This window comes from Rhea americana, unplaced genomic scaffold (genome assembly GCF_003343005.1).
Source record: "Rhea americana isolate MKP2758 unplaced genomic scaffold, rheAme1 scaffold_51, whole genome shotgun sequence".
Classification (NCBI taxonomy): Eukaryota; Metazoa; Chordata; class Aves; order Rheiformes; family Rheidae; genus Rhea; species Rhea americana.
In genome coordinates this window covers 5,227,373-5,250,883 of record NW_028186657.1, presented here as the reverse complement: position 1 = coordinate 5,250,883, position 23,511 = coordinate 5,227,373, and the positions used below count along the sequence as shown (strand labels likewise).

General features: G+C 46.6%; 1 protein-coding gene across 1 annotated transcript; it reads left to right on the top strand.

The window, feature by feature from the left end:
- Positions 1–1,557: 1,557 nt before the first annotated feature.
- LOC146588529 (serine protease inhibitor Kazal-type 5-like) lies at positions 1,558–21,715 on the top strand. The gene is made up of 14 exons (XM_085317827.1): positions 1,558–1,615; positions 2,779–2,804; positions 3,876–4,003; positions 4,491–4,554; positions 6,261–6,388; positions 6,559–6,610; positions 9,167–9,297; positions 9,876–9,957; positions 10,472–10,539; positions 11,848–11,938; positions 14,352–14,479; positions 14,846–14,909; positions 21,029–21,114; positions 21,574–21,715. Exons 1-14 carry the CDS (start codon positions 1,558–1,560, stop codon positions 21,713–21,715), a joined length of 1,248 nt encoding a protein of 415 aa, XP_085173953.1.
- Positions 21,716–23,511: the final 1,796 nt, after the last annotated feature.

Below are 23,511 nucleotides of genomic sequence, written 5' to 3'. Positions count from 1 at the left end.
TTTTTTTTTTTTTTTTAATTTTTTTTTTTTTTTTTCCATTCTCACTTCTAATTTCTCAGTAAATCCCAAGGATTTACTAAGAGATGTCTTCTCAAGGTAGTTTTCCTCTCTTCCTGATGGCTTCCCTGCTAATTTCAAGCTAAAATATGAATACAGAAATTATCTTGTAATTCAGGGCGACACACAGCTCTTCACTGCCACTAACCATCTGTATGACCTTAGGCTGTTCACATTTGTTTAGAGTTCACTGCTAAGAACCTGTAGGTGCCTTCATTTTGACATGAAAAGAAATGTTAAGGATGACCCTAGACCAAATTAGGACTTTCCGCTTACTTTATTTGGCTTTGGATCTACTTGTAAATACTGACAAATACTCTGATCTGGGAAAGGTGTGGCAGCAACTTATTATGAGAGTTGATACGTGGAACTGAGTTGCATTGGCCCACGTCATGCAAAAATATGTTTTCTCCCTTCCTGAGACAGCACTGACCCACCTCTTCTCTGTAGAGCCGCAGCCTGCGTGCTTGTTGCTAAGGTCTGTTTGACTCTTTCATCTACCTATTTCTAACCTTGCAAATGACATTTCTTTCTTATTTCTTTTCCCTGGAGAACAAGACATCCTGTTTCTTCCCRCATAACTCACATTCCAAATCTTTGACATCATCTTTGTTTTCCTCTCTTGCATCTTCCGAGGAATATTGCACAGAGCAACAGCTTTTTGKTTTTATCTTTTCTTTTAGAGACTGCTGAGAAAAGTACTTTTGTGGGACCATGCAGCATTGATAACATCACATGTTTGTGCATATTGATCTACTTAAAGAGCAATACCCTTGTGGTCTGTCAATTCTACATGGATGGAGAAAAGGTCTTCCCTAGTAGCATCATCCATTCTTCTGAAGACAACAGGGAGAGATGGGGAAGGGATGAGGGTTCTGCAATATGCTTATCTCACTCGCACTGCTGCTATGTGAACTTCAGGAACAAATTCAGAGGGTTTCAATAAAGCATCAAACCTGGCATTTTTCAACCTTGCCTGGTTGCTTGCTATTTAGGTTCATACTGGTGTGCTTTAATAAAAATAGACTGACTTTCAGAGGTCTTGAGAAACCTATCTCTCTCTTTGTTTCTGCTGGGACAAGCTGTTAAAATGAAACTCTTTCAGCTATTGTGCTGGGATATGAAAGGAAAATAGTAATATGCCAGCTGAAGTGTCTCTGTCCTACAAACCACCCTGAAGTCGGCATGAATTCCTCCAGCAGTGTGGGGAAACTGAAATGATCTACTTGTAATTTTCTTCCCTGACAAAATGCAGGGAGTGACTCAAATATGTCCCATCCTTATGGAAATTAATTGTGTTAATGGGATCATTAGAATTTAGAGTTACTGTCATCAGACTGGTTTTTGTGGCTAATGATCGTTCTTGGGTAGGTTATGTCATAACGAAGGCGGAGAATCTGGTCATCTATATATACGTGATCTGACCTGAGCCCTTTCTTTGGGTTTCATTGAGCAATGCACTAGTAGAGTCAACATAGGCAAAGAGCTGCCACCCTCACCATGAAAATAGAAGGTGCCTCGATGGTTCTTGTCCTGGCATTTTTCTGCTTCTTCTCAGGTCAGTAACTTCTGATGTTCTCTGTGCTGAAATATGGGACTGTCATGGCACACAGCCTGGGAGCTCCCTTAAAGACAGAAAGATAGAAAATTATAGAGCGCTTGTTCTGTAAAAAGCATAGCAACATGACAAGACCACCATCATTTTTACTGTAGTACTTATGGTATTGATTTTTATATAGCATTGTTAATAATGGCCTTTTCTCTTGCATGTGGAAATGGTGAAGTTCCGCCAATGAGTGGAAAGTATCTATGTACTCTTAGTAGAATAACAGTGTAAAAAAAAAAAAAAAAACACCAAAAAGCCTCAAAGTAGTCTATGTAGAGGAATATAAATTTCCATCTAGACTGAATTTTTGCATGAAAGGTTTAACATTGAACAGAAAAGTGTAATATACCTTTCGGTGAATGCTGGAAAAGGAGGACTTCAACTCTCTCATTAATGAATACATTTTTGTATGGCTGCAATAAAGGGACTTAAGGAGGAGTTTAGATTTGATACAATGATCTTTCACTTTGATATCTCTTTATATGGAAAAGAGGGAGGATTTCTTGATAGCTCCCTGTGATGTCACAGATGATGCAAGAGAAAAGGATGAAACGTGTATTATACCGATTCTAAATGGTGCAGCGGAAAGAAATAAATAGCTACCTATCTATTGAATCATTATCAGTTTGGTAATTTATATGAAGTATTGCAAATGGAATGAGCCTTGAAGAGGAATTTGGAGGTTTGGACAAACAACAAAGTTATGAGCCTACTCTGGCGCCCCAATTTTAAGTGGAGGTGAAGAAAGCCAAAAATGTTTGGGTATAAAATTGATACCTCTAGCAAGGCAGTGGGGTAAAACAATAAAGAAACAGTTATTGAACAATCCTTGAAACACTGATTTTAAAGCTGCAAAAACTAACACAGTTAAAGAAAGGAACAAAGATGCAAAAAAATGGGTATAYTTTTGCATTTGAATGACAAAAATGCAATGTTCCAGGAAAAAATCTTACACAGGCCTTTCTACCAATGTGCCATAATAAATTGGATTAGCTTTTTATCTAGAGATATTTGGATGGATTAGGAAACTACATCAAGTATTTTAAATACTTTTGACTTAAGAATTTTCCTTCAAAGATTCTGTATGGTTTCATTGTTTTGTTTTTTTGTCACAGATGTTGCCAGCCAACCTTCGATTAAGGCGAGTCCAACCTTTTCTATTCTGATTCTCTTTGTTTTGCCATCTACATTGCTTAATGCACATTGAGCAAAGTTAAGCAGACATTGAGCTGAAAGATTATAATCTTTTCCAGTGACAGAAAAAACAGAGTGAATTTTTCTTTATTTAGAGGCAACACATTTATACTGTTTATACTGAGTAGTGGGTCTGGCTGATACAGTCTGAATGCTTAGTGTACTGTGCGGAGTACACATGTGAGCAGCTCTAGCCTAGAAATCTCATGAGAAGTTAGTGAGTTTTATTTCTAATGCTGTTTACAACTTTGGCTCCTCATCCAGCAGAGACCCTTGTTTTTGACAATTTCTGGGCTTGATAATAATAATAGAAAAAAGCCAAGCCCATTTGAGTYTCAGAAAATGATCAACTCAATGGCTGAAAAGTAAGCTACATTCATATTTTAATCAAATTTTCTTTCTCCTTAAAAAAAAATGCTTTTGGAAAACATGGTAGCCAAAAATAACTGAATGGTTCATTGATTCTGTGACTATCCATGATTTGTATTTCCAGTTACCCAAAAGAAGGGGAAACTGGTTGAGACAGTGTTAGGGACTATTAATGCTCTGCTTCCTAAGAAAACAGTGCTTTTCTGAAATTCATCTCTTGCACTTGATCCACTCTTCAGTTAGATTCGTTGCTTTTGCATCCAGCTGGCAATTTTAGGGCTATGTATTTTCTGCTCTTGACTATCTTCTTACGGAGTACTCCCCTGCAGCAGGTAGCGATTTGTAGCTGTAGGCAAATTAAACCATATTCCTTTTCTCACAAATAACGGCCCTCCTGATGAGTTTTGGACTTTCTCGTTGCCTTTTCCGCCCTGGGAGCCGCGCGGCTCTGGGCGCACTGTGCGATGTGGGCTTAGTGTGTCCTGCGCACGTCGCGGGACGGGGTGAGGAGCGTGGGCCCAGCAGGAATGGATTGTTGCTACCGATAGCACAGAGCCCACCCCCCAAAATTCGGATGGATGGCTCTTAAGCTCCCAGCGACTGCGTTGGAGGAGGGTCTCCGCTGACTGGCCTCCTGCGTGTTTTTCAGAATGAGTGCATGAAAATTTGGTCACTCCTGCGCAGCGGGAAGTTTTCCTGTCCCAACAGCAACAAGCCCATCAGCGGCCCCGACGGCAAAACCGACCTCAACAAATGCCTGATGTGCCAACGGCTGCTGTGAGTATCGGCCGTCGGCCCCGCTCTGTGGCAGCTGGTGCAGCGGTTCAGGCTGCCATCCTGGCTCTCCATAGCGATGGTCTCGCTGTGGTCCCAGACCAGACAGACCAASCTGTAGGTCTTCAGAAAACCCATGAACCCTGCCAGCTCTCTCCAGCTCGTCACATATTGCAGGGGATGTGAGGAGCAAGCCCAGGAGGAAAGCACACATGGATTTAGATTGTCTTGCTTCCATAGATGATGCTTAATAGGGTGGAAACACCTGGCTGTTAGATAGAGCGAAAGGAYGGCAAAATGCCCCTAGTGAAGAGATGCTAAACAGCCAGGGCATGTCTCACCAAGCTGGAGGCCCAAGTCCTGGTCCCTCCCGCCGTGTTGCACAAGGGGGAGGTGGGGTTGGCAGGACCGGCCTTTAATCACGGGTTATTTTGGTTTTACGTCCGAGGACTGTGCACTGCTCTGTCGCTCATGCCGCCCTTTCTTGCAGGGGAAGATATTCAAAAAACAAAGGGAGTGGTGAAGTCAGCAGGAACGTGAACTCCTCAAGAGAGGTGAGGTGAAACGCCACTGCTGGAGCCGGTTTTATCGGTGTGCCGGGAGGAGAGCGGCATCGCAGCGCGCATCTCCGGCGTCCGCCCCGCTCGCTGAGCGCGCTTCCCTCCGGCGGCGGGGCAGCGCGGGCTCGGCTGGCGCGAAAGGGCCGGAGCTGATCTTGCTGGCCTTGCCTCGGCAAGACGGTCTGAAGGAATACAAAGTTTTGTGCTGTCKACTGGCATAAAAGAAACTAGAAATCCTCCTGGATCCTCCCAGGCGATCTGGTCCATGTCAGGGAATTACCAAGGTGGCGTACGTGGTCTGTGCCCGAGCCGCGGTGAAGGCTGAGGGAGATACCTGCTTGTTTATAAAGCACACCATCGGCATCTGACAAATAATTAATAGCAATAATGTGCCCTGACTAGAGCAGGGTGTGGGAGCAGGTTAACTCTAATTTGCCTCATTTATCTTGTTGATGTACCTGACTAGTTTCTTTTACCCAGAGCTGTTTTTCTAGATAGCATGTCTTTGTGGAGGGAGTTTTCCTTTTTCTGTCTTGGTCTCTTATTCTCTATAGGAGCAAATTGGTTTGTATCAGATATTGTCAGCTGCAGAGACTTATTTTTTTACACCTCCTGGTTAAATGCATAGCTCGCTAGCTCTTGCATGCCCAAACAACTTAAAGGATTTGTAAGGCACAGGTGTTCTAAGGGAAATCTTTTTCTTAAACATCTGGCTTACCAAAGAATGGTCCCAAGAGAGGAAGTCCACGGTGCCAGGCAGATATTTGCACTGGATGTCTTTTTTTAACTGTGGTTTTTCTGTCTAGCTTATGGCAAGTAATTTTCTGGGCCTGATTTCACTTTTGGCAAGTAATTTTCCTGGGCCTGACTTCTCCATCTGCAGAACTGGAATAAGTCATAAAACTGTATCTCCTCCATGTGGTGTGAGAGTAAGAAAATGCTTTACAGATCACATGGCAGATAACCTTAAAAGGGGACCCAGAAAAGTACCGTAAAAAGGATCATGAAAGGCTTTGCACAGAACACGTTASCTGTGCTACAGACCTGCTGACATGTCCTAAAAGCCATAGGAAAGCTGTTTAGAGATTAAAAAAAAAAAAGGAGGGGGCAAAACTGAAAACCTTGAACAGGCTTTGCCACAAAAATCTCCTGCAGAAAAGAACACTTCACTTAAATTAATTTATAGAATCATGTTRTATGGAAGATAAAAATAGTTACCTTTTCGCTCTAGCACATCTGGAAATGAGGTGTGCAAGGATTTTTTTTTTTTAATGCCTACAGCTTCCTTTCTTTACTGGGCATAGTTTTTTCTTAGTAGTGTGTTCACTCACTAGAGATGGGAAAACGAATTTCTCCCTAATTCAGAATTTACTAAGGAATTGTCACTTTTATACTTTCAACAGAACCTAGGTCCTTCAGGCAGGGTCTTGCATATGTCTTGTTTATTAAAAATAAAACTATCCTGGATGCAAAGAGRAACTATGTTCTGCTAAACTTACTGACTTATTTACTGTATGTTTTATGGTATAGTTTAAAAGACAACACAGCAAGCAAACAAGTTATGGTCTGCCACTTACGCCTCAAGGAAGCAAAATTGTTTGATGTGTAATTCAGTGGATGGATAATACTTGGTGGATTAGTGTGATTTATATCTCTGTCAAACRTATCTGTGTCAAATCTTGTATTTGGCCCTTCTGCAGGATGACTGCCGAGAATTTCGAGATCTGTTTAAGAAAGGGAAACTTTCCTGCACAAGAGAAAATGACCCCGTCCGAGATTCCTCTGGGAAGCAACACAGCAATAAGTGCATCATGTGTGCAGAGAAGTTGTGAGTAAAGTACCGCTTCTGTTAGGTTGACACAGCTGTTGTTGGACAATCTGGCTGCTGACGCTGAACAGGGCAGAACTGCTTACCCCTCGCGTAACTGTTGGCAGAGCAAACCTCTTGCTCCCTGGGAGCAGTATTTTATTCACTTTTTCATCTTGCTTCTCTTCCAGCAAAAAGGAGAATGAGCAGAAGTCATCTAAAAACAGACAAGGAAAAGCTAAGGTGAGATTAAAGTATTAGGYAGGTCAATATACAACTTTATTGGATTTTCACCCAAGATAGAGAAGGGGCAACATTATTCTACTCAGTTGCTTTGTCTGTACTGATTTCATTTTGAGATCCACTTTCCTTTCTCTGCTTGTTTTTTGTTCGTGCTCTTGAAGTTCCCAAGAGAGCAAATTACATGTCTTTCATTTTCAGCAATCAAATTCACCTTGAGCGGCAGGGCCGGTCCATAGCTCCCTCCAGGGCTGGCGAGCAAGGAGCCCTGCCCCGGTCCTGTGAGCGCCTCACGTTACCACCTAGGAGGCAGGAATTTGGATAGGTTTTGCTGAATGCTACATCTGTCCCACCGACCTGTGGCTCCAGCAATAGACAGGGACAAATCGCGTCAGAGAAAGAAATTAAATATGCTGCACTGGCCTGAAATCTGGCACRAGGGTGGAGAAGCCAGCCTGGGGATGCTGTTTAGGTTAGAAAGAAAAAATTATGAGAAAAASTCCACATTTGAGCTCTGGGAAGCTCAAAAGACGTTTATATCCTGGGAGGAAAGCGCAGCCRTGCACTGYCCCCAGGAGCCCATGGCACCATGCKTGTGCCACCGCGCAGCCGTGTCTGCTGTGTGTCACCGGTCCAGGCTGCACCCAGYGCACCCCAGAACACTGATGCTTCACTGGCAAAAGCAATTCTGTGTGGAAAAAGCCACTTTCTAACCTTATGATTTCTCTTGTGCAGGGGACTGGTGGAGTCCCCTTAAGCCTTGATCTTGAGGCCAGTCTCATTTTGGTGCTATTCCTAATGCCCTTGGCACAAAAAAACAAAACAAACAAACAAAAAAAAAACCCCAAAAACAGAAACGGGAGAGTGAGTGAAGTTTGCTGATGGCAAAGCTGGGCGGCAGCATTGGCAGAGGAGGATCAGCAGATCACACAGGACTAATTGGATAGCRCTGAGGCCTGGAGTAATAGAAACAAGATAAAATGTAATAACAGAGTGCAAGATCACACAGTCAGTGATTAACAAGAATCCCTGCTCGTCAATTAGAAGTGACAAAGGGAAAGAAAGCCTCACATTTAGTAGCGGGTCAGTGGTGAGAGGCCTGTGAAAAAGGCAAATGCAAGTCTCTGATATGCTCAGGGAGGATTTTGCAATAGAGATCAGAGTGATCAGGAAGTTAACAAAGCTCCAGAAATATTAAGTCAGAGGGAGAGGGTTTGAGGAAGGCTGTTAGGATGATCAGGGAAAGGCAAATTCATCTTGCAGTCTGCGGCTTGGAGCGCTTAGCCAGGCTGTCCTGAGGGAGGGAGGCTGGCAGGGGCAGGGGAGCTTTCCTGGAGCTCGCCAGGGAGCGAAGACACCGCTTAAACTGTGTAAGGACAAGCGAGCACAAACGAGCGATGAGAAGAAGCGGCGGGTTTCTCAGGCAGCCACTCCAAACTGGAGTTTGATGTGTTTCTGTTGGGGGCAATGCAATGGGCTGTCGGCCAGAGCAGGGTGCAGATCTGCCCGGGGTCTCGTCCCGTGCAAAGCTCGGGCCTCACCCTCTCCTTCGGTAACCGTTTTGGGAGTAGGAAGACATGAGTTTTGGGGCTTCAAACACCTTGTTTGATGGCTGGCAGTGTGTTCAGCAGCAAAGCTGAAGACCCCTAGGCTGAAGTATCCAGGGGTGAGATGCAGGAACACACTGGCAAGGAAATCCTCCGCTGGCCAGGGAGGATGAGATGTTGAAGACTTTCAAGACAAGCAAAAGATGAGGCCACTGGTCTGCTGAGGGCCTTAATGCAGCCTAGTCAAAACCCTCTAATGCAGAAAGTAGGCACAAAATAGCAAACGTTAAACCTATTTATAAAAAGTAAAAGGTAACTGAGATMCTGTTACTTATCTTCACTATCTGCTACTGAAATCAGCTATTGCAGTATCTGAAATTGAATTGAAATTGAAATTAGAAGGATTGATTTTTACATCCACATTATAGAAAAGGGGAAAATTAACATGGTTTCTGTATGGTGATTTTGAACAGGGAACAAATTAATTATCTGCTCTCTAATGCTACTCATGGACTTCTAAGTATGTTTGCACTGTGCTTTTATGTTTTATCTGTTTCTTCTTGATCCATGCATATCAAACTGTGATTGATTTGGGGGTTATTACTTGCTTTGTAAATTAAGCTATTATCTGAGTTATGATCTTGGAAAAGACTGTAGCTTATGGATTGAGGATGTTGGGAGAAGTGGGAGGGACCATTACCTTATCAGCCACATCGCTAGCGTGCTTCGGATAGCCCAGCACGGAGCATAGTAATTAGTCGAGCCATACTAGAAAACTCCCAATACATGCAGTGTCGGCAGAGGAACCCATAATTTTTCTGACTCACTCATCTCTTTAGATACTAAGTGGCTGGTGCTGCACACCCTTTTCTCTCGCTCACACCCAGACTCTTCTACATGATACACTTGTGATGGTTTGATACTTTCCTAGCAGGAAGCCCCGAGTTCCTAGGAATCAGATCACTAAGGCAAGGAAGACAGGTTGCCCTAAACGCTGCCCTCCCTTCTGCAGGACAACTGCAGTGAGTATCGCTCCCAGTTTGAGGCCGCTGGAAGGCTGTCCTGCACGAGGGAGAATGACCCTGTTCGGGATTCTTCGGGCAAGCAGCACATCAACAAATGTCTCATGTGCGCTGAGAAGTTGTGAGTACAGTTTCCTCCAAGCAACAAGAGCAAAGAGGGAAATTCCCCTCTGCAAACCCGCAATTTCTGCCTGCGGAGCTGCAGCTAGGCGGTGCCTGGGAGAAAGTCCTGAATCGCATTGGGCCTCCAAGAGATCCTCCCACAGTAGGGTTTGTTCATTGCCCGTCTTCCCACTTCCCTTTTGGTGCTAGAGGTCCAGGGGCAGGTGAGAAGCAGCAAGGAGAAGCAGGACTGATAGCTAGCAACCCCCTTCCTGAGGGAACTGTCTCTGCTGCGGCGGTTCCTGAGGAGTTTCCCACGCGTGTACTTTGCCTTCCAGATGCGCTCTCTCTACTCCCATAGTGCATCTGCAGAAGCAGTCCTGATATGAAAGCAGCCACCTGGATCCAGGATGTAGCATACAGTGGGAATGGTGAGGAGAATGGAGAAGGTTTAGGGGTGGGGATTAGGAGCAGAGCCACCAGGAGCATGGACTGTGGAAGGGGAGGGTGGTGCGTGGTGCTGGGCACCAGGGCAGCCTTGTGTCTGGGCACCACTTGCGTGGCCATAGCACTCTCTTTTTTTTCCTCTCCTTCCAGCAAAAAGGAAGCCCAAAGAGGAGGCCAGTCTGGGGGAACTGTCCAGCGCAACCAAGAGCTCACTTCAGAGAGGAAAACTGAGGTGAGACTTGGTTTGGTTGCCTTGGCTGCGGGTGCCTCACTCAGCTCAGAGAAGGAGCCAGTGAGAGAGTCCATGTGATACTGATGGCCAGGGACGATCTGTGTGTGGTCAGCCTGGTACGACACCAGTGCAGCTAATGATGAGGGAGAAGCAGGTGATGTTATAAATCCATATTTATTTGTTGGCTGTGCTCATATGTGATTGTAGAAAGTGGGCATGTTCACACGCGGCAGAACAACCAAGCTTGTTTTCTCAGCTATGTGGTGCCGTACTCAAGATAAAGGGCAGATTCGGATGCCCTGCGGTCCTGCCTGCCCTCAAATGRTAATCTTCAGTGGGTGTTAAAACCTGTGTGGAACAAGCATCAAATGTGCTTCTCCAGGAACAGCCCCCCACTTCCTTGGATCTGGGAGCAGGCATGGGAAAGGACGTGAACTGCTTTAGCTTTGCTTATTCTCTGGTGGTACAAGAGTTTCTCCTACGCTCAGTTAATGTGCTCCTGCCCCCTTTGCAGAAGAGCTGCAGTGGCTCGAGGTCGCAGCAGGGAGCGAGCGAGCAGCGTCCCCCCTCGGCAAGCAGAGGGTGAGTGCAGCAGCAGCTGGTTTGGCCCATTGCACCGGCCCTTGCTCCGCTTTCTGCAGCCTTCCCCGTGCAGCCCGTTATTCTCTAGAAATAGTCGGGAGTTAATCATAGCAGGAATAGCTCAGTAGCACAGAAGCACCAGTATCTGGGACGGAGAACTGAACACTGCAGCATGTGGAGTGTTTAATACGGCATTTCTCCCCTCTGGCTGAGCCAGCTTCAGGGACCATGYTGCTGCCATTTGTGAGGAAGGGCAGATGGAGCTGGGTTGTCATTCTTGGCAAAGGTGTGATTGCAGTGATGYTGGCGCCTGCAGCAGTTTCTCCCGCAGACATGGAGCTGCACAGCCCAGTGCACCCCTCAGGCCTGTGCAGAGGAGTGGGGCTGTGCAAGGAGCGGGGTGCAGAGTTGCATGTGTATGGGCTCTGGGGGGAGTGTTCCTGCATGTTGGCGCTGTCCTCAGCCCAGCTGCGCTCCACCAAGCCTCTTCCCCGGGAAAGGAGCTGGGCAKGTTTCCAGTGCAACCCTCCTCTTATTTAAAAACATCCCCCCCCCCTTGCCTCTGCACAAAACACTGGGTGATTTCTGTGTTCAAAATCCCTCTCGTGATGCCTTTGCCCAACAAACTCTGCCTTCTGGCTCATCACAGCCGTGTCCTGCCCCCGACACATCCTCCTTATGCCCATGTGCACAGGTGCAGCACCTTGTACACATCATGCCTCTGGGCCCTGCTCAGGGCCTCCTGTTTTTTAGAGCTCTCCGACTCATGCGGGGCTCTTGCTGCTTTTTTCTGAGCCTGGAGGAGCTCTGCCACCACTTGCATGAGGGTGGCTAGCGCAGCCCCTTTGCCCCCATAACGATGCCAAGCAGATGGAGGGAGCCCGGGGATGRGCAGGGGTGCAGAGCCTTCGCCATGTCCCCGATTGCTATTGAAACTTGTCCCTTGCATATGGGACAATCTCTGTAATGGGGATCATCTCCTGATCTCCTTGCTGACTCAAAGACCATGCTTAAAGGAAGGGCTGTACCCCTCGGCAAGCCGAGCTCTCTGTTTAAAAAAAAAGCTGCAAAAATGTCATTGCCCCTAAAAGTGACGTTGCTCTGCTCTGGGACAGTGATGAGCTTTAGATGAGCCTGGGGCCCTGTTGGGCTTCTCGTCCATCCTATCTCACCTGGTTCTTGCTGTTGGGTGCACGGCTCACCCGGGGTGAGGGTCGGGGGGGAGCTCATGGCCCTGGGGGTTTGCGCTCTCCTCTCGTGCCCACCAGGACCCGCGACGAGCTCACTCTCGCTCTCTCTCCCTGCCAGCCCGCAAGGAGACCCGGCTCAGCAAGGTGGAAGCTGCAACTCCAGACCCRAGCGCAAAGGGCAGAGCCAAGACGCAGACACCTACCAGCCGGTAAACCCGCCGCCGCGGGAGCTGCACTGGGGAGCTTTCCCGCGGGTGCTCCGCTGCCGTCAACCTGCCGGACGGCACTGGGGCCGAGCTGCCCTCTCTGCTCCCTCCCCAGCAGATATTCCCGTGGCAGTTCGGGCCCTAAAACAGCTCCCTGGGCTTTGTGTCCTTGGAAGGGTTTGAATGAGAGATGGTGCCTGTAGCCTGTCACTGTCCCCTACGTCCCCCACCCAGCACCAAGGCGGGAGGGGGCTGGATGTGCTGATTTGGGGGCCCCCTCAGCCAGTTTCGGTGCTGGACTTGGCTTCTTGCCCATTGGTTATGGAGGGTGCTGGCCTTGGCCTAGATGCCTGCCCCTAAAATATCCAAAAGGACGAGAGGGGTGTTTGCCACGGATGTCGAGGAGGTGCAGAGTCAAGGGCCGTGGTCCAGAGCAGGGTGATGGGGTGACTGAGGGCCTCAGGAAGGGTGAGGGCAGGGTGCTAAGGGCGAATCACCAAGCAAGAGGTGACGGCTGAATATGGAGTAAGAGGGGGGGGCAGGGGGGTCTGCTCTTCTTCTCTCTACAAAAAGAAAATGCAAAAGTTTCAATGAGGTCAAACAGGGAAAAATGCAAAACTGATAAGAGAAAATAATTTACCATAAAATGTGTGACAGAGCTGTGGAACTTGCTGCCACAGAGTGTTGCCAAAAGCTAGGATGATTTAAAAAAGAAAAAAAAATTATAGTTCCTTCAGCTTTTTCATTCAATAATTTAAAAAACATTTTAGAAGGGATAGGAAACCTTTCCACGGGGCTTGGGGGCAGCTTTACTGCAAATCACACTAACCCTCTGAGAAGCCTCTATCATTGACCGCTCTTGAAAATGGGATATTGGACTTAAAAAACCTGAGGAGGTGGTTCAAGTACGGCAATTTTAATGCATTCCAGAGGAAGCATTAGGCTGTAATAACGACAGGCTGTTTGAGTGTTTAGTGGTATTTCCTGGTGGTATCAGGGGAGCGGATGCTGATTAGCCTGGCCAGCACGGGGTGATTCAGCGCGCAAGCTCGACCCTCTCCGCTTTCGAGCTGCCAGTGGTTTTCGGCCCCATGGTGGGTGCCGGAGGAGCATCCTGCTGCCGGGGAGGTCTCTGGTGCCCTGGGCTCAACGCCGACACAGGCAGCGTCGTCTGGCGTGTGGGAAGGAGTCTGGCGGGGAATTGCGAAGGTCAGCACTGTTTGCCTTAACGTCGTCATTAATTACGCAGATGAGGGAGGAAACAGCACATTAATGAAATTAGCAAGTGATGTTGAAGCTGCAGGCGCTATCACAGGAGCTCGGCGTCACCGTGCTCGCCCCGCGCTGCTGGGCATCAGCCCATCCTCCTCRGCGTGGTGGCACTGCCTGACTCCAGCGAGCAGTGATAAAACATTGCTAAATGTGCTAAACAGGGGGTCTGTGGTGGGACAGGAGATGAAACATCCTCACCGCCACTCTCTTCCGTTTGCACCTCTGGTAGTTGTCGCAATGTGTTTTATGGCCCGTAGAGAAGGGAATGGGAACCCRTCAGTCACTCCTTCGTCTCGAAGTTTTGTTGGGTGCCGGCGGCCGAGGAGGGCGGCGAGGCTGAGAGAGGGGCGAATGTGCATGTGTGAGTGTGTGGCAGTGAGTTGTCTGCACTATYTCCAACCTCTGCTGTTTGACGTTTGCGCCGGCAGGTCTGTAGGCTGAAGACCTAAGTGTGGGAGGCCCTTTGGGATCCCTGGAGAGGCAACGCCAAGGCCACGTTTCTGCTGTGATTTTTTTTCCCCCTCCCACTTGTTGTACCACGCGTCATTCATAGGAGGTTATGCATAAATGCTCCTGTTCTTATGCTTGAGAGGAAATAAGAGGGCACACTTAATTAGTCATAGCTCTTAATATATTGTTTGGGTCTCTTAATTCAGCGAGCATCAGAAGTTGTGCCGAGTGTTGCACCACCATCGGGTGGCTGGAGTTGGCTGTAGAGGTTTTCTTCTAATTTTTGCCAATGAGTGCCTGCTATCTTGCAGATAAAACAGACATCAGGGCCTTGATAAAGAAGAACTGATGGCGGGTGGGAGAAACTTTTGTCTTCTCGTGGACTCAGAAAGATAAATAAACCTCCTCTGACCAAAGGTGTTGAGGCGGATCAGGCAAGCGGGTCTAGGTCTGTGCCAGGCACTGCCCTGCAGTGCCTTGGCCAGGAGGGCTCTGCGCCGAAGGCCCGGGTGCTCGGCCCAGCAAGGGGCTTCATCTCCTTTTACAGCCTCAGCTCTGCTGCAGGCACGATGGACACGCTGCAGGGCAGAGGGGTCTTGTGGCAACATTTGGATTTTAAGTGCAGCTAAATTTCTTTTTTAAAAAAAGTCTCGCAAGAGAACCGGCACCAAATGTGATTTCTTTTTCTCTTCAGCTGGACTGTGATCGAATTCTGCACGGGGTAAAGGGTGGAAGGATTTTCTGCAGCAAATCCTCACAACCCGTCTGTGGCACTGATGGGAAAACATACAAAAATGAATGTGACTTGTGTTCAGCTGCCATGTGAGTAGGCGGAGAGATTTCAGTAATACAGGGCCATCCACCATTCCCGAGTGTCTTTTGCAGCAGAGTGTTTGTTTTGATATATCATGACTCACTATCAAGTGTGTCCTTGGTGCTTTGCTGTTAAGCAAACATAGATCAAAATGCCTGCGATTAATTTGATGACAGCTAATTAAGATGCATAAGTTTCCAGAGTCCCCTATCCCCCTTCTATTCTTTCATAAGATTATTTTGGGAGTAATAAATGCCATCCTRTTGGAAGCAGCATCAAAGTATTGAGGAGTCCACAGAGGACGGTCCTGCTGATAGCAGAGCGCTGCGGCATTGCAAGTGAGTAACAGGCAACGTCTTGTCCTCCCTTTGCAGGAGAGCTTCAAACTATATCACAGTAAGCTACCAAGGTGAATGCCGAAAGCCTACCCCAGAACTGGTAAGGAACATGTCATTCCTGGACTGGGAACGCTTGGGCTTTCCCTTTCCATTGAGAACCCCCCGTCGGCACTGCGTGGGCTTGTGGGGGCTGACTGGCAGCCCTGCACGGACTTGAAGTGGAAAGGTTGTCCCTTCACAAAACGTCATGGAAACAGAGAGGGGGAGAATAAGCAAGGAGAAGAYGTGTCTGCTGGCTACTACTGGCCACGCGCTCTCAGCGATAGCCAGGAGTCAACTCTTGATCCTGCACGCAGGTTAACTAGCAGGTTAACTGAGCCCGTGGGGTAATTAACACTGCGTTCATGCTGTGCCGGRAAGTCCCGTGACCAGCAGGGCTCGGCCACGCCGCTGAGGTCCTCTCCATCATGGCAGATCTGCTCTGCCCAGAGACCGGCATAGGCCATGAGGTAGAAGTAAAACGGGAGGAGGGATATTGGAGTCCTTGAGCTCCTCCTCTTTATTCCCACAGTGGAGGATTGCTGGGAGCTGGAGAAAGGGGCTGCACAAAGTGCCTCCTGGCCATGGCATCCCCTTTCCTGCTCCAAACTCRTGCTGAGGAGCCATCTGCCACCCTATGTCTGTGTGAGAGGCTCAGAAGTGAGGTGTCTGTGGTCCAGACAGGAGGTGAAATGGGCTTAAATACAGATGCAGACTTAGGTTTAATGTATAACCTAGGCAAAGCCTCTATATTTTACCTAAGCTGTCTAGCAGAAGAGTGACATATCTGGGAAAACATCTGGCTTTTCTCCTGGGATTTTAGAGAGTGAGTGAGGCCAGGAAGACCAAAATTGCGTAAACTGTAAAGGCCTCATTTCGCAAATAATATCCAGGGAGAAGATTGGGAAATGATTGGAAAGAGATTGGGAAGTGATAATTGTGCACTAAGTTGCACATCCTACATTTTGGGAAAGGTCTTGAGCCTTGACATCTTGTGTGATTCCCACATAGCAGAGGAGTTGAGCATTTCTCAGTTGCCCTGTGCATCTCCACCAGCAGCTGCTCTGCAGTCTCCAACGCTTTGCTGTGTAGCCAGGCTCTCCCAGTTTGTCTCTTGGATGTGCTTGGGGAGGGTACAGATGCCACACAGCACCCAGGGAGGATGTGACCTTGGTATTGGCATGAGCTGGAACTCTTGAGAAATTGAATATTGATCCCCAGGGAAACACAGAGCTCCTGCTCCAAAACTGGAGGGAATCAAAATGTTAAAACAGCTAAAACTGAGAAATTCTATGAAGTTTTGGATGAGAGCTTTAGCTTCTGAATATGAATTTGTGTTCTGAGTTTTTGGCCTACAGTGTTTTTGCAGGCCAAATTGTCTATATTCCTTGGCATAAAGAGCTTTACTGCAAAATAGACATCATGCCATAGCTGTTTTTCCCTTCTCTGATTAGTACTAGGATGTTTAGTGCTAAATATTTTAGCAGGTCACTAAAATATTTAAAAATTACACATTCCAGTTCTTCTCCCTCTCCTCTGTAAAGCATCAAAGTACTCTTAACTCTCTGTTTAAAGGTGAAGAAACCATAGTGCAGAGAAAAAAGATTTTGCCCATGGTCACACTGGAGGTCTCCTGCCTTCTTGTCTTGGCTTTTAGTGTTTCCATAAGATAAGATTAAGCCACTATGGGCTCGTGTATGCTGGGAGCGTGGAGAGGGAAGGCACTATTACCTGTGACACTGCTCAGGCTGTCCAGGACAGCTGAGAGCAGGTACACCATATGCAGCTGAAAAATAGCGAGGATTCCCTCTAAGCTGTGGCCAGGTTGGGATTGCTTTGATTTGTTTCTTTAGCAAGCTGCTACAGCTCTCAGACTTATGCATCTAGAGGAATATGCCATTTACTGAAAATCAAACAAGCTTCATAATTCATAGCTAAGTTAAAAATATTCCAAGGAAAGTGGGAATCAATTCAAAAGGAAAGTGATAAACTCTTGCCATGCATGCAAAAAAGAAAAAAAAAAGCATATGATGACTTATTCTTTCTTACTCTATGTATATTATATCACCTGAAGAATCAGATTAGACATTTACGTAAGTCCATTTCCTTGGCAAACCTGTGGAGTCCATCAAAGGTTTCTCTTATTTCTGAATTGGAAACCTATAAATGAGAAAAATTCCACTCATGTACTGAGCAATGTTATTTTCAGGCACTGAAATTGATGGTAACCTGCAGTGTAATGAATCCTTCCTTCCTTCTACCGAAGAGCCAGACRCTAGGTATTTGCTATTAAAACATGAAGGAGACCAGCTCCAGCAGTGCCTTTGGCATCTGAAATAATTCTATACTGCAGTGATGTGCAGAACAAAAATGAAGGCCCAAAGAATCTTCTTCAAACTTCCAGAAGATCGTATTTTTTGATCACATTTTGAAATTAGCCTTGGAGGTGCTGGTTCGCATGATGAAATATGTCCAGCATGCCTCATCTCTTCCGTTATATAGGTCAGTGCCTGCATCCACTCCTTGCAGCAAAGTTCCCACTGAATTTATGAGTGTTCCTGGCAGCTCTCCTGGTTTGTGGTCAGGCTCTCATGAGGAAGGGATTTCCATGGGGAGGAATGGGAGAAGGGAGAGTTGCAAGGTATTTGATATTAAAGGGTATCTGGACAGCGTGCGTTGATGTAGTGGAAAAGCTTCTCACGGGGAGCCTTGCCCTGTGCCCCAGGCTGGCCTGCCCCTGGGCTCACCGCCTCCCYGCTGTGACTGTGCCAAAACCGAATTCCTTTGATCCTGCCTGACGCGTGCTCTGTCCTGCTCTGCTGTACTCCGAATGAATGTAGCTCTGAGTCTGGGTATTTTCTTGGTTTTGGTCTTGTTTTGATTTTTTTTTTGATAACCTTTCTTGCTGCTACGTTCTCCAGTGCTATAAGTGTCATAAGGATTGAGCTGAATTAATTGTGGGTCTTTGCAGTACATTTCACTTCTAATGCTACATCTCTTAAGGGTTCTTGTTTGAAGGCTTTTTCACAAGTTCCCTATGTGATATTCATCATTCTGTCCATTTTAGTCAGCAGGTCAGGCTTAAAAAAAGTGTATATCCAATTTCTCCTGCTTTTTAATCTGTTTCTTAAAGAATAAACAGAAAACTCCCAGATTTTCAATGAGCATGTCCCAGTTTTCTTACAAAGCTGATTGTTTTGTCAGTTTGTCACTGTCTAAGAAGGCAGAATAAGGAAAATAAAAATAGCAGCACCTTTCCCAGATAGGTATTAGGTGTGAAAAGCTCCTAGCTTCAGGCTGAAATTAGTGCTGTTTTCCTGGGCTGGCAGCTTCCCAGTCCTCTTGCCCCGGTGCCACACTCTGCAGCCTCTGTTTCATGCAGAGGCTGAGCAGGCTCTGATGGGACAGATGGGTTGTCTCGTAAACACAAATGCTCTGCCAGCGTAACACAGCAGTGGTCACGCTTGGGGATAGACTTATTTTTTGCTCTTTCTTTCCAGCAGTAATGGAGTTCAGACTGCCGGCAAATATCAGGGATCAACTGTGACCAAAGGTAAAGAAAGAGGCTCTGATTTATTCCCTTTTGGTCAGCCTGTCCTTCAGAGACAGCGTTTCACAAGGGTTTGGTCGAATCTCACCCAGGCAGGCTGCAGGGCTAGGGCAAAGGGCTCTGCCAGGTGCTCTTCCCTCCAGTGGCAGCCTGGGACTGGGGTGCTGTGGTGCTGGTGCTTTCCAGAGCACTGGGACCTAGCAGGAAACTGTAGGACGTTAGAGATAAGATCTTCATCTTCCTCCCTGGACGTTAGAGATAAGATCTTCATCTTCCTCCCTCTTTCCCTCTCTCTAGGGCAAGTAACAGAAGAACTGATGTTAAGCATCAAGGGAAATGGACAAGTCCTTGGTGTTGTTAAAGCTGCCTTCATCCTCCCCTGAGTGGAGGACAGCCCCATCTTTGCTCAAGTGGAGGGAGGAGGGCTCAGGGGACCCAGCTGCTGTTTCCCCGGGTCTAGCTCACACGTGCCTGTCTGGGCTCGCCTCTGCTCAGGCTCTGCCACATCACTGTGTCTTAGTGTGCTTCTACAATAAACATAACTCAGCAGAACCCTGTCACTGTTCTTCACTAAACTTCCCCGGGGGACCTGCCAATCTCCGTTCTGTCTTTGCACCAAGCATCCATGAGACAGTAAATGCGGAGGCCCCTCGGGTGCATCAGCTGCTGTAAATACACGGTCAAGATGTCAGGCCTGAAGAGGAAGAGCATGGTCCAGGTTGTTACGATCAGGGACTGGGGGTCGGGTTTTCTCTCTGACTCATTGCGAGGTCTTGGGTAAATCACTTCACCTCCCTTCAGCCCTTTTCTCTTTGCCTGTAAAATGGACATTAAAAGATGCTTACCTACCTCAGAGGGTTGTTTTGAGATTTAATTGATGTATGTTGGGAAACCCACAGATGAAAATCTATTTTAAAGCACCAAACATATTCCGGTGCCAGTTTAATTGTTGTGGTAAGTGTCCTCTTCCAGCTGGCTCATCTGAGCACTGAGGAATCCAGACTGCTTTGCTCTGAGGGGTTGTGGGAAGCAAATATTTCTGAGATGTCATGTGGGACAGTGCCACAAGCTGGAGTAGTGCCTCAGCTGGGAAGGTCTCTGCAGGACCTCCAGGAGTAAATTTGATCTGTTGTTTGTCAGGCCAGCAGCATTTCTAGCCTTATGAGGGCACAGATATTCAAGGCACCTCTGGGGCAGTGCTGGCCACCTTCGTCCATGTGCATGTCCCTGCCCTCAGCTGGCCTTGCTGTTGTCGGCAACRACAGCAGGCTGGACTGGATGCATGGAGCCAGTAGAGTCCTGGGAGTAGAAAGCCCAGCAGCTGTTCTCAGTGGCCTGTAGACCAGCATCACRTGCTTTTGGAACATCTTTCTGTATTGACCCAGCCTGCCTGCCTGAAGTACAGCCTATGCAGCCCTCCAGCCTCCCCGGCTGTGGGCACAACTGGAGCCCATCTCCTGGGCAGTMTCCTGAAGGGAAGAGAACTGCAAAGTGCAAATGCAGCGTTGCATTTAACCCTACTAGAAGCAACCCTGACAGCGCTTCCCAACAGGCTGCAGTGGGCTACCTGGGCAGAGCTGTGGGGAATGATGACTTTCTACGTGGTCTGGAGGGTAAGAGCAGAGTTTGAAATCCCAGCTAAGGGGTCTTAGAGAGATGCAGCCAGAGTGTGAGAGGGGTGAGCTCTTCTCTGAGCTCTGAGTGGCGGGATGCCAGAGGAGAGCATGAGGATCCCAGTGCTGGGGAAGGACAGGTGAATGAGAAAGAAGCTCCACAGATTCCGAAGAGGAATGACTGTCAAATGATTTAAGCTATTTATGGAAAAGTATTGTTGTTTTGAGATGTAACTGATTTATAGGAAGATTTAATTGATTTATATTTGGAAGCTATGTTAAGATGAAGTCAGGTCTTCCAGCTAAATACCCCCCTAAGTAGTTGGGGCCTATCAGTGCAGCACACCTGAAAGTAGTGGGGATCTGCAAAGGAAGAATATATAGTGCTGAGTAACAGAAGTTTGATGGCAATGTGGGTGTACTTCCTGTACTTTCCTTTATAGCTGTTACTTAAAGCAAATATATTCCTTGTTTGTATAAACTTCATTGCAGGATGTTTCCAGAAGACCTTGAGTGAACACACACAGCGTTTGAGTCCATTTTAGCTGTGACCTGGTCTGTAAATATTCTCTGCTGCAGATAAGGATCGAGTGATATTACTTCAGATTTTGGCAGGATTTCACCTAATGCCATTTCGTTTGGTTCTCTCCGGGTTTTATAGTTTTTCAATTAAGCTTTCAAGACTTGTTTTCTTCTAGTGCAACTATTGAGAACAGAATGTAAATTCTCATAAACTATTTCCACATACTTCATACTTGTCAATTTATGACTTTATTACCAGCAGACCCTGACACAAATAGTAGTTAATATATTGCATGCTGATTTTTAGTGTAAGCAAACATGGATTAGAAATTGGCATCACCTATTTCCACATGTACCAAAAACCCTATTGCTACATACAGTCATAGAGGGTGAAAATCACCAGTCTGGTCCTAGCTAGCTTTTGTTGGTGATGCAAAATACATGTCTGCCTTTGAGCTGATATAGCAGGTAAATTCCTGACTGTTGTTTAAACAGTCTGAGAAAGATGAGTGTCAGACAGTGAAAATGTTCACTGATGACATCTGCACACTGATGTCAGCTGAAATCATGTGCAGTGACATGTACCTGATTTTTATAAAAGCAGTGCATAATTTGAGGCTTAAAATAAATTCTTGGAAATGAAAATCAGTGCACTTGAGAAAGCTATTATAATTTGCGGCAAATTTTATGTATTTAACTTTTGAAATAATCACCAGTAAAACCTACATTAGCTGTGCTGCTAAAGCAACAAGCTGATGAGGAAAGTGCCCTTAGTAGGCTCTTCTATCAGTATTTGAGCACCTTCTGAATTTCTACCTGCTGCCAACAGAAATAATGAGCCACAAATAAAATCTCAACCATTGATAAGAGATTATTAATCAGATTACAAAACTCTGTCTGCCAAGGTGGCACATGGCAGTGACTGAGCAGAGCTACCTGTAGTGTTGCCAGCAAACTCCTAGAGGCAGCAACACTAAGTGCTGCCTGCTTTCTGCAGCCTCTGCAGTCATTTCTGGCTTTCTTTCGACCTCCTTTTGCAGGCAGCTTCAAGGGCCTCCCGAAGCTGTCTGCACTGAGCAGGTGGTGCGCAGCAGAGCTCCAGCAGATACCCATGTGAGGGAGGCCACACGCTGTTTCCACGAGGTTCCTGAGGAGCAGGAAGCACAGGCTGAAGAAGTGTAGGGAATTTGTTACCATTTCTTTCATGTTTTCTGTTGGTTATCCTATGTGTTATTTTAAAACACTGTAATGAGGTCAAAACAGTCCTCTACAAACCTCGAAAGGTACTAGCCCCCTGGGAAGTCCTAGGTTTGCTGTAAATAACACTTTATAAAAGATGTGTCTTTTGCCATAATTCAGAGCCCCTGATGTGATTTGATAGTGTTTCCTGAGGCTTTGGAGAATTGGCAGCTTCAAGCCCCAGACCCTTAAGCAGTCTCCTGCTTCTCTCAGCTTTTCATCAAGTTGTACCAAACACAGTGAGGTCTTGAGCTAAACTATTCTCTGCTGGGGCTTTGGGTCTCTTGTGTATCTTTTCATAAAAGGCATTGGATACCTGTGCAGGTCTAGGGGCATGCACATGCTGCAGTTTGTGTATTCTGGGGACTGTTGACTCTGGCAGATGCCTTAGGTGACCTTGTACTCACCATCATGTTTCCCAATCCTCTGCAGCCTGTCCTTTTGCAGCCTCCCAGTTGTGCACATTATCCTCCCGTCTCTCTTAGAGCTCGCYGCGGCGTGAGAGCCTCACGCATGGTGTGCTTTGGAGGTGTCCCCTCTGCAGTCAGCTCCTGCAGACAGTGCCAGAATTCCTGCGGCTGGGGGCATTTTACTCCTTCAAGCACTGAGTAGATCAGAGTGTGGAAAACCTGATGCTATCTGACACTGTTGTTTTTTTTGGTTTTTTTTTTTTTTTTTTTTTTTTTTTTGTTTTTTTTGGCTTTTGTTTGTTTGCTTGAATAATAACCCCCCTTCAAGATGTCCTTACANGTGGAAAACCTGATGCTATCTGACACTGTTGTTTTTTGTTTTTTTTTTTTTGTTTTTTTTTTGTTTTTTTGTTTTTTTTACAAGCACCACACTATTTGAATAATAACCCCCCTTCAAGATGTCCTTACAGCCATGTGGTTCCTCCAAAAAACTGCTGCAAGTTGGTACCTGAGGGTTTCAGCCTTGTTTCCCCCGATTCTCCCAACTTCTGCTGCATATCCCATCTACTTTAATCTGGGGACTGGTTAACGGGCCTTTCTCTTTCCCCTCTTTAGGGCTTTTTCTTGATAATCATTTGACTGTTTGTCCTTTCCTACAAGGGCCTCTCTACTACAAAGAGCCCTTGTTTAGASTATTTCCTTGGGATTTCCCCTGCTTCACCACCTGCTACAAGAACTTTCCTCCTGCTACCCAGCCCTCTCATTAAAAAAAATCAATAAATGAGGTGAGATGAAAAAAGTCTTCAGAGCTTGCCCCTGCAGACAGGCACAAGCAGCTCCACACATATAGTTAACTGCAAATAATCAYATGTGAATGCAACTAGTTGCAAATTGCAAATCCAGATGAAAATTCTCTAATGGGCTCAGAAATGTCAGGGGCCAATGCTGAAGGGTCCAGAAAAACACACTTTTGTGTCTTAGAGAATGGAGGCACTCCGTGCTTGTCGCGTCTTCTAATTTACAGTTGTTAGGAAAAGAAAAAAAATGGAGAAAAGAAATGGGACTCTTCCATTTCTCTCTCTCATATGCATACATAAACATGTGGAGGATGGAGCTGTTGGTGTAGGCCAGAGGGAGCTGGATGTTCAGGGAGCAACTGCATTGCACTCTGCTTTTGGTTTAGTTTGGGCTCAAGCTCGTGTGCTCACAGTGCTTCACCCATGCATGGGAAGTCCGTGTTCAGCACTGCAAAGTGCTCTYTCTGCGCCACCCTGGGGCCCTGGTGGTGTGCCTCGTGCCATGGCTAGCTCTGCATGCCGGCAGGTCCAT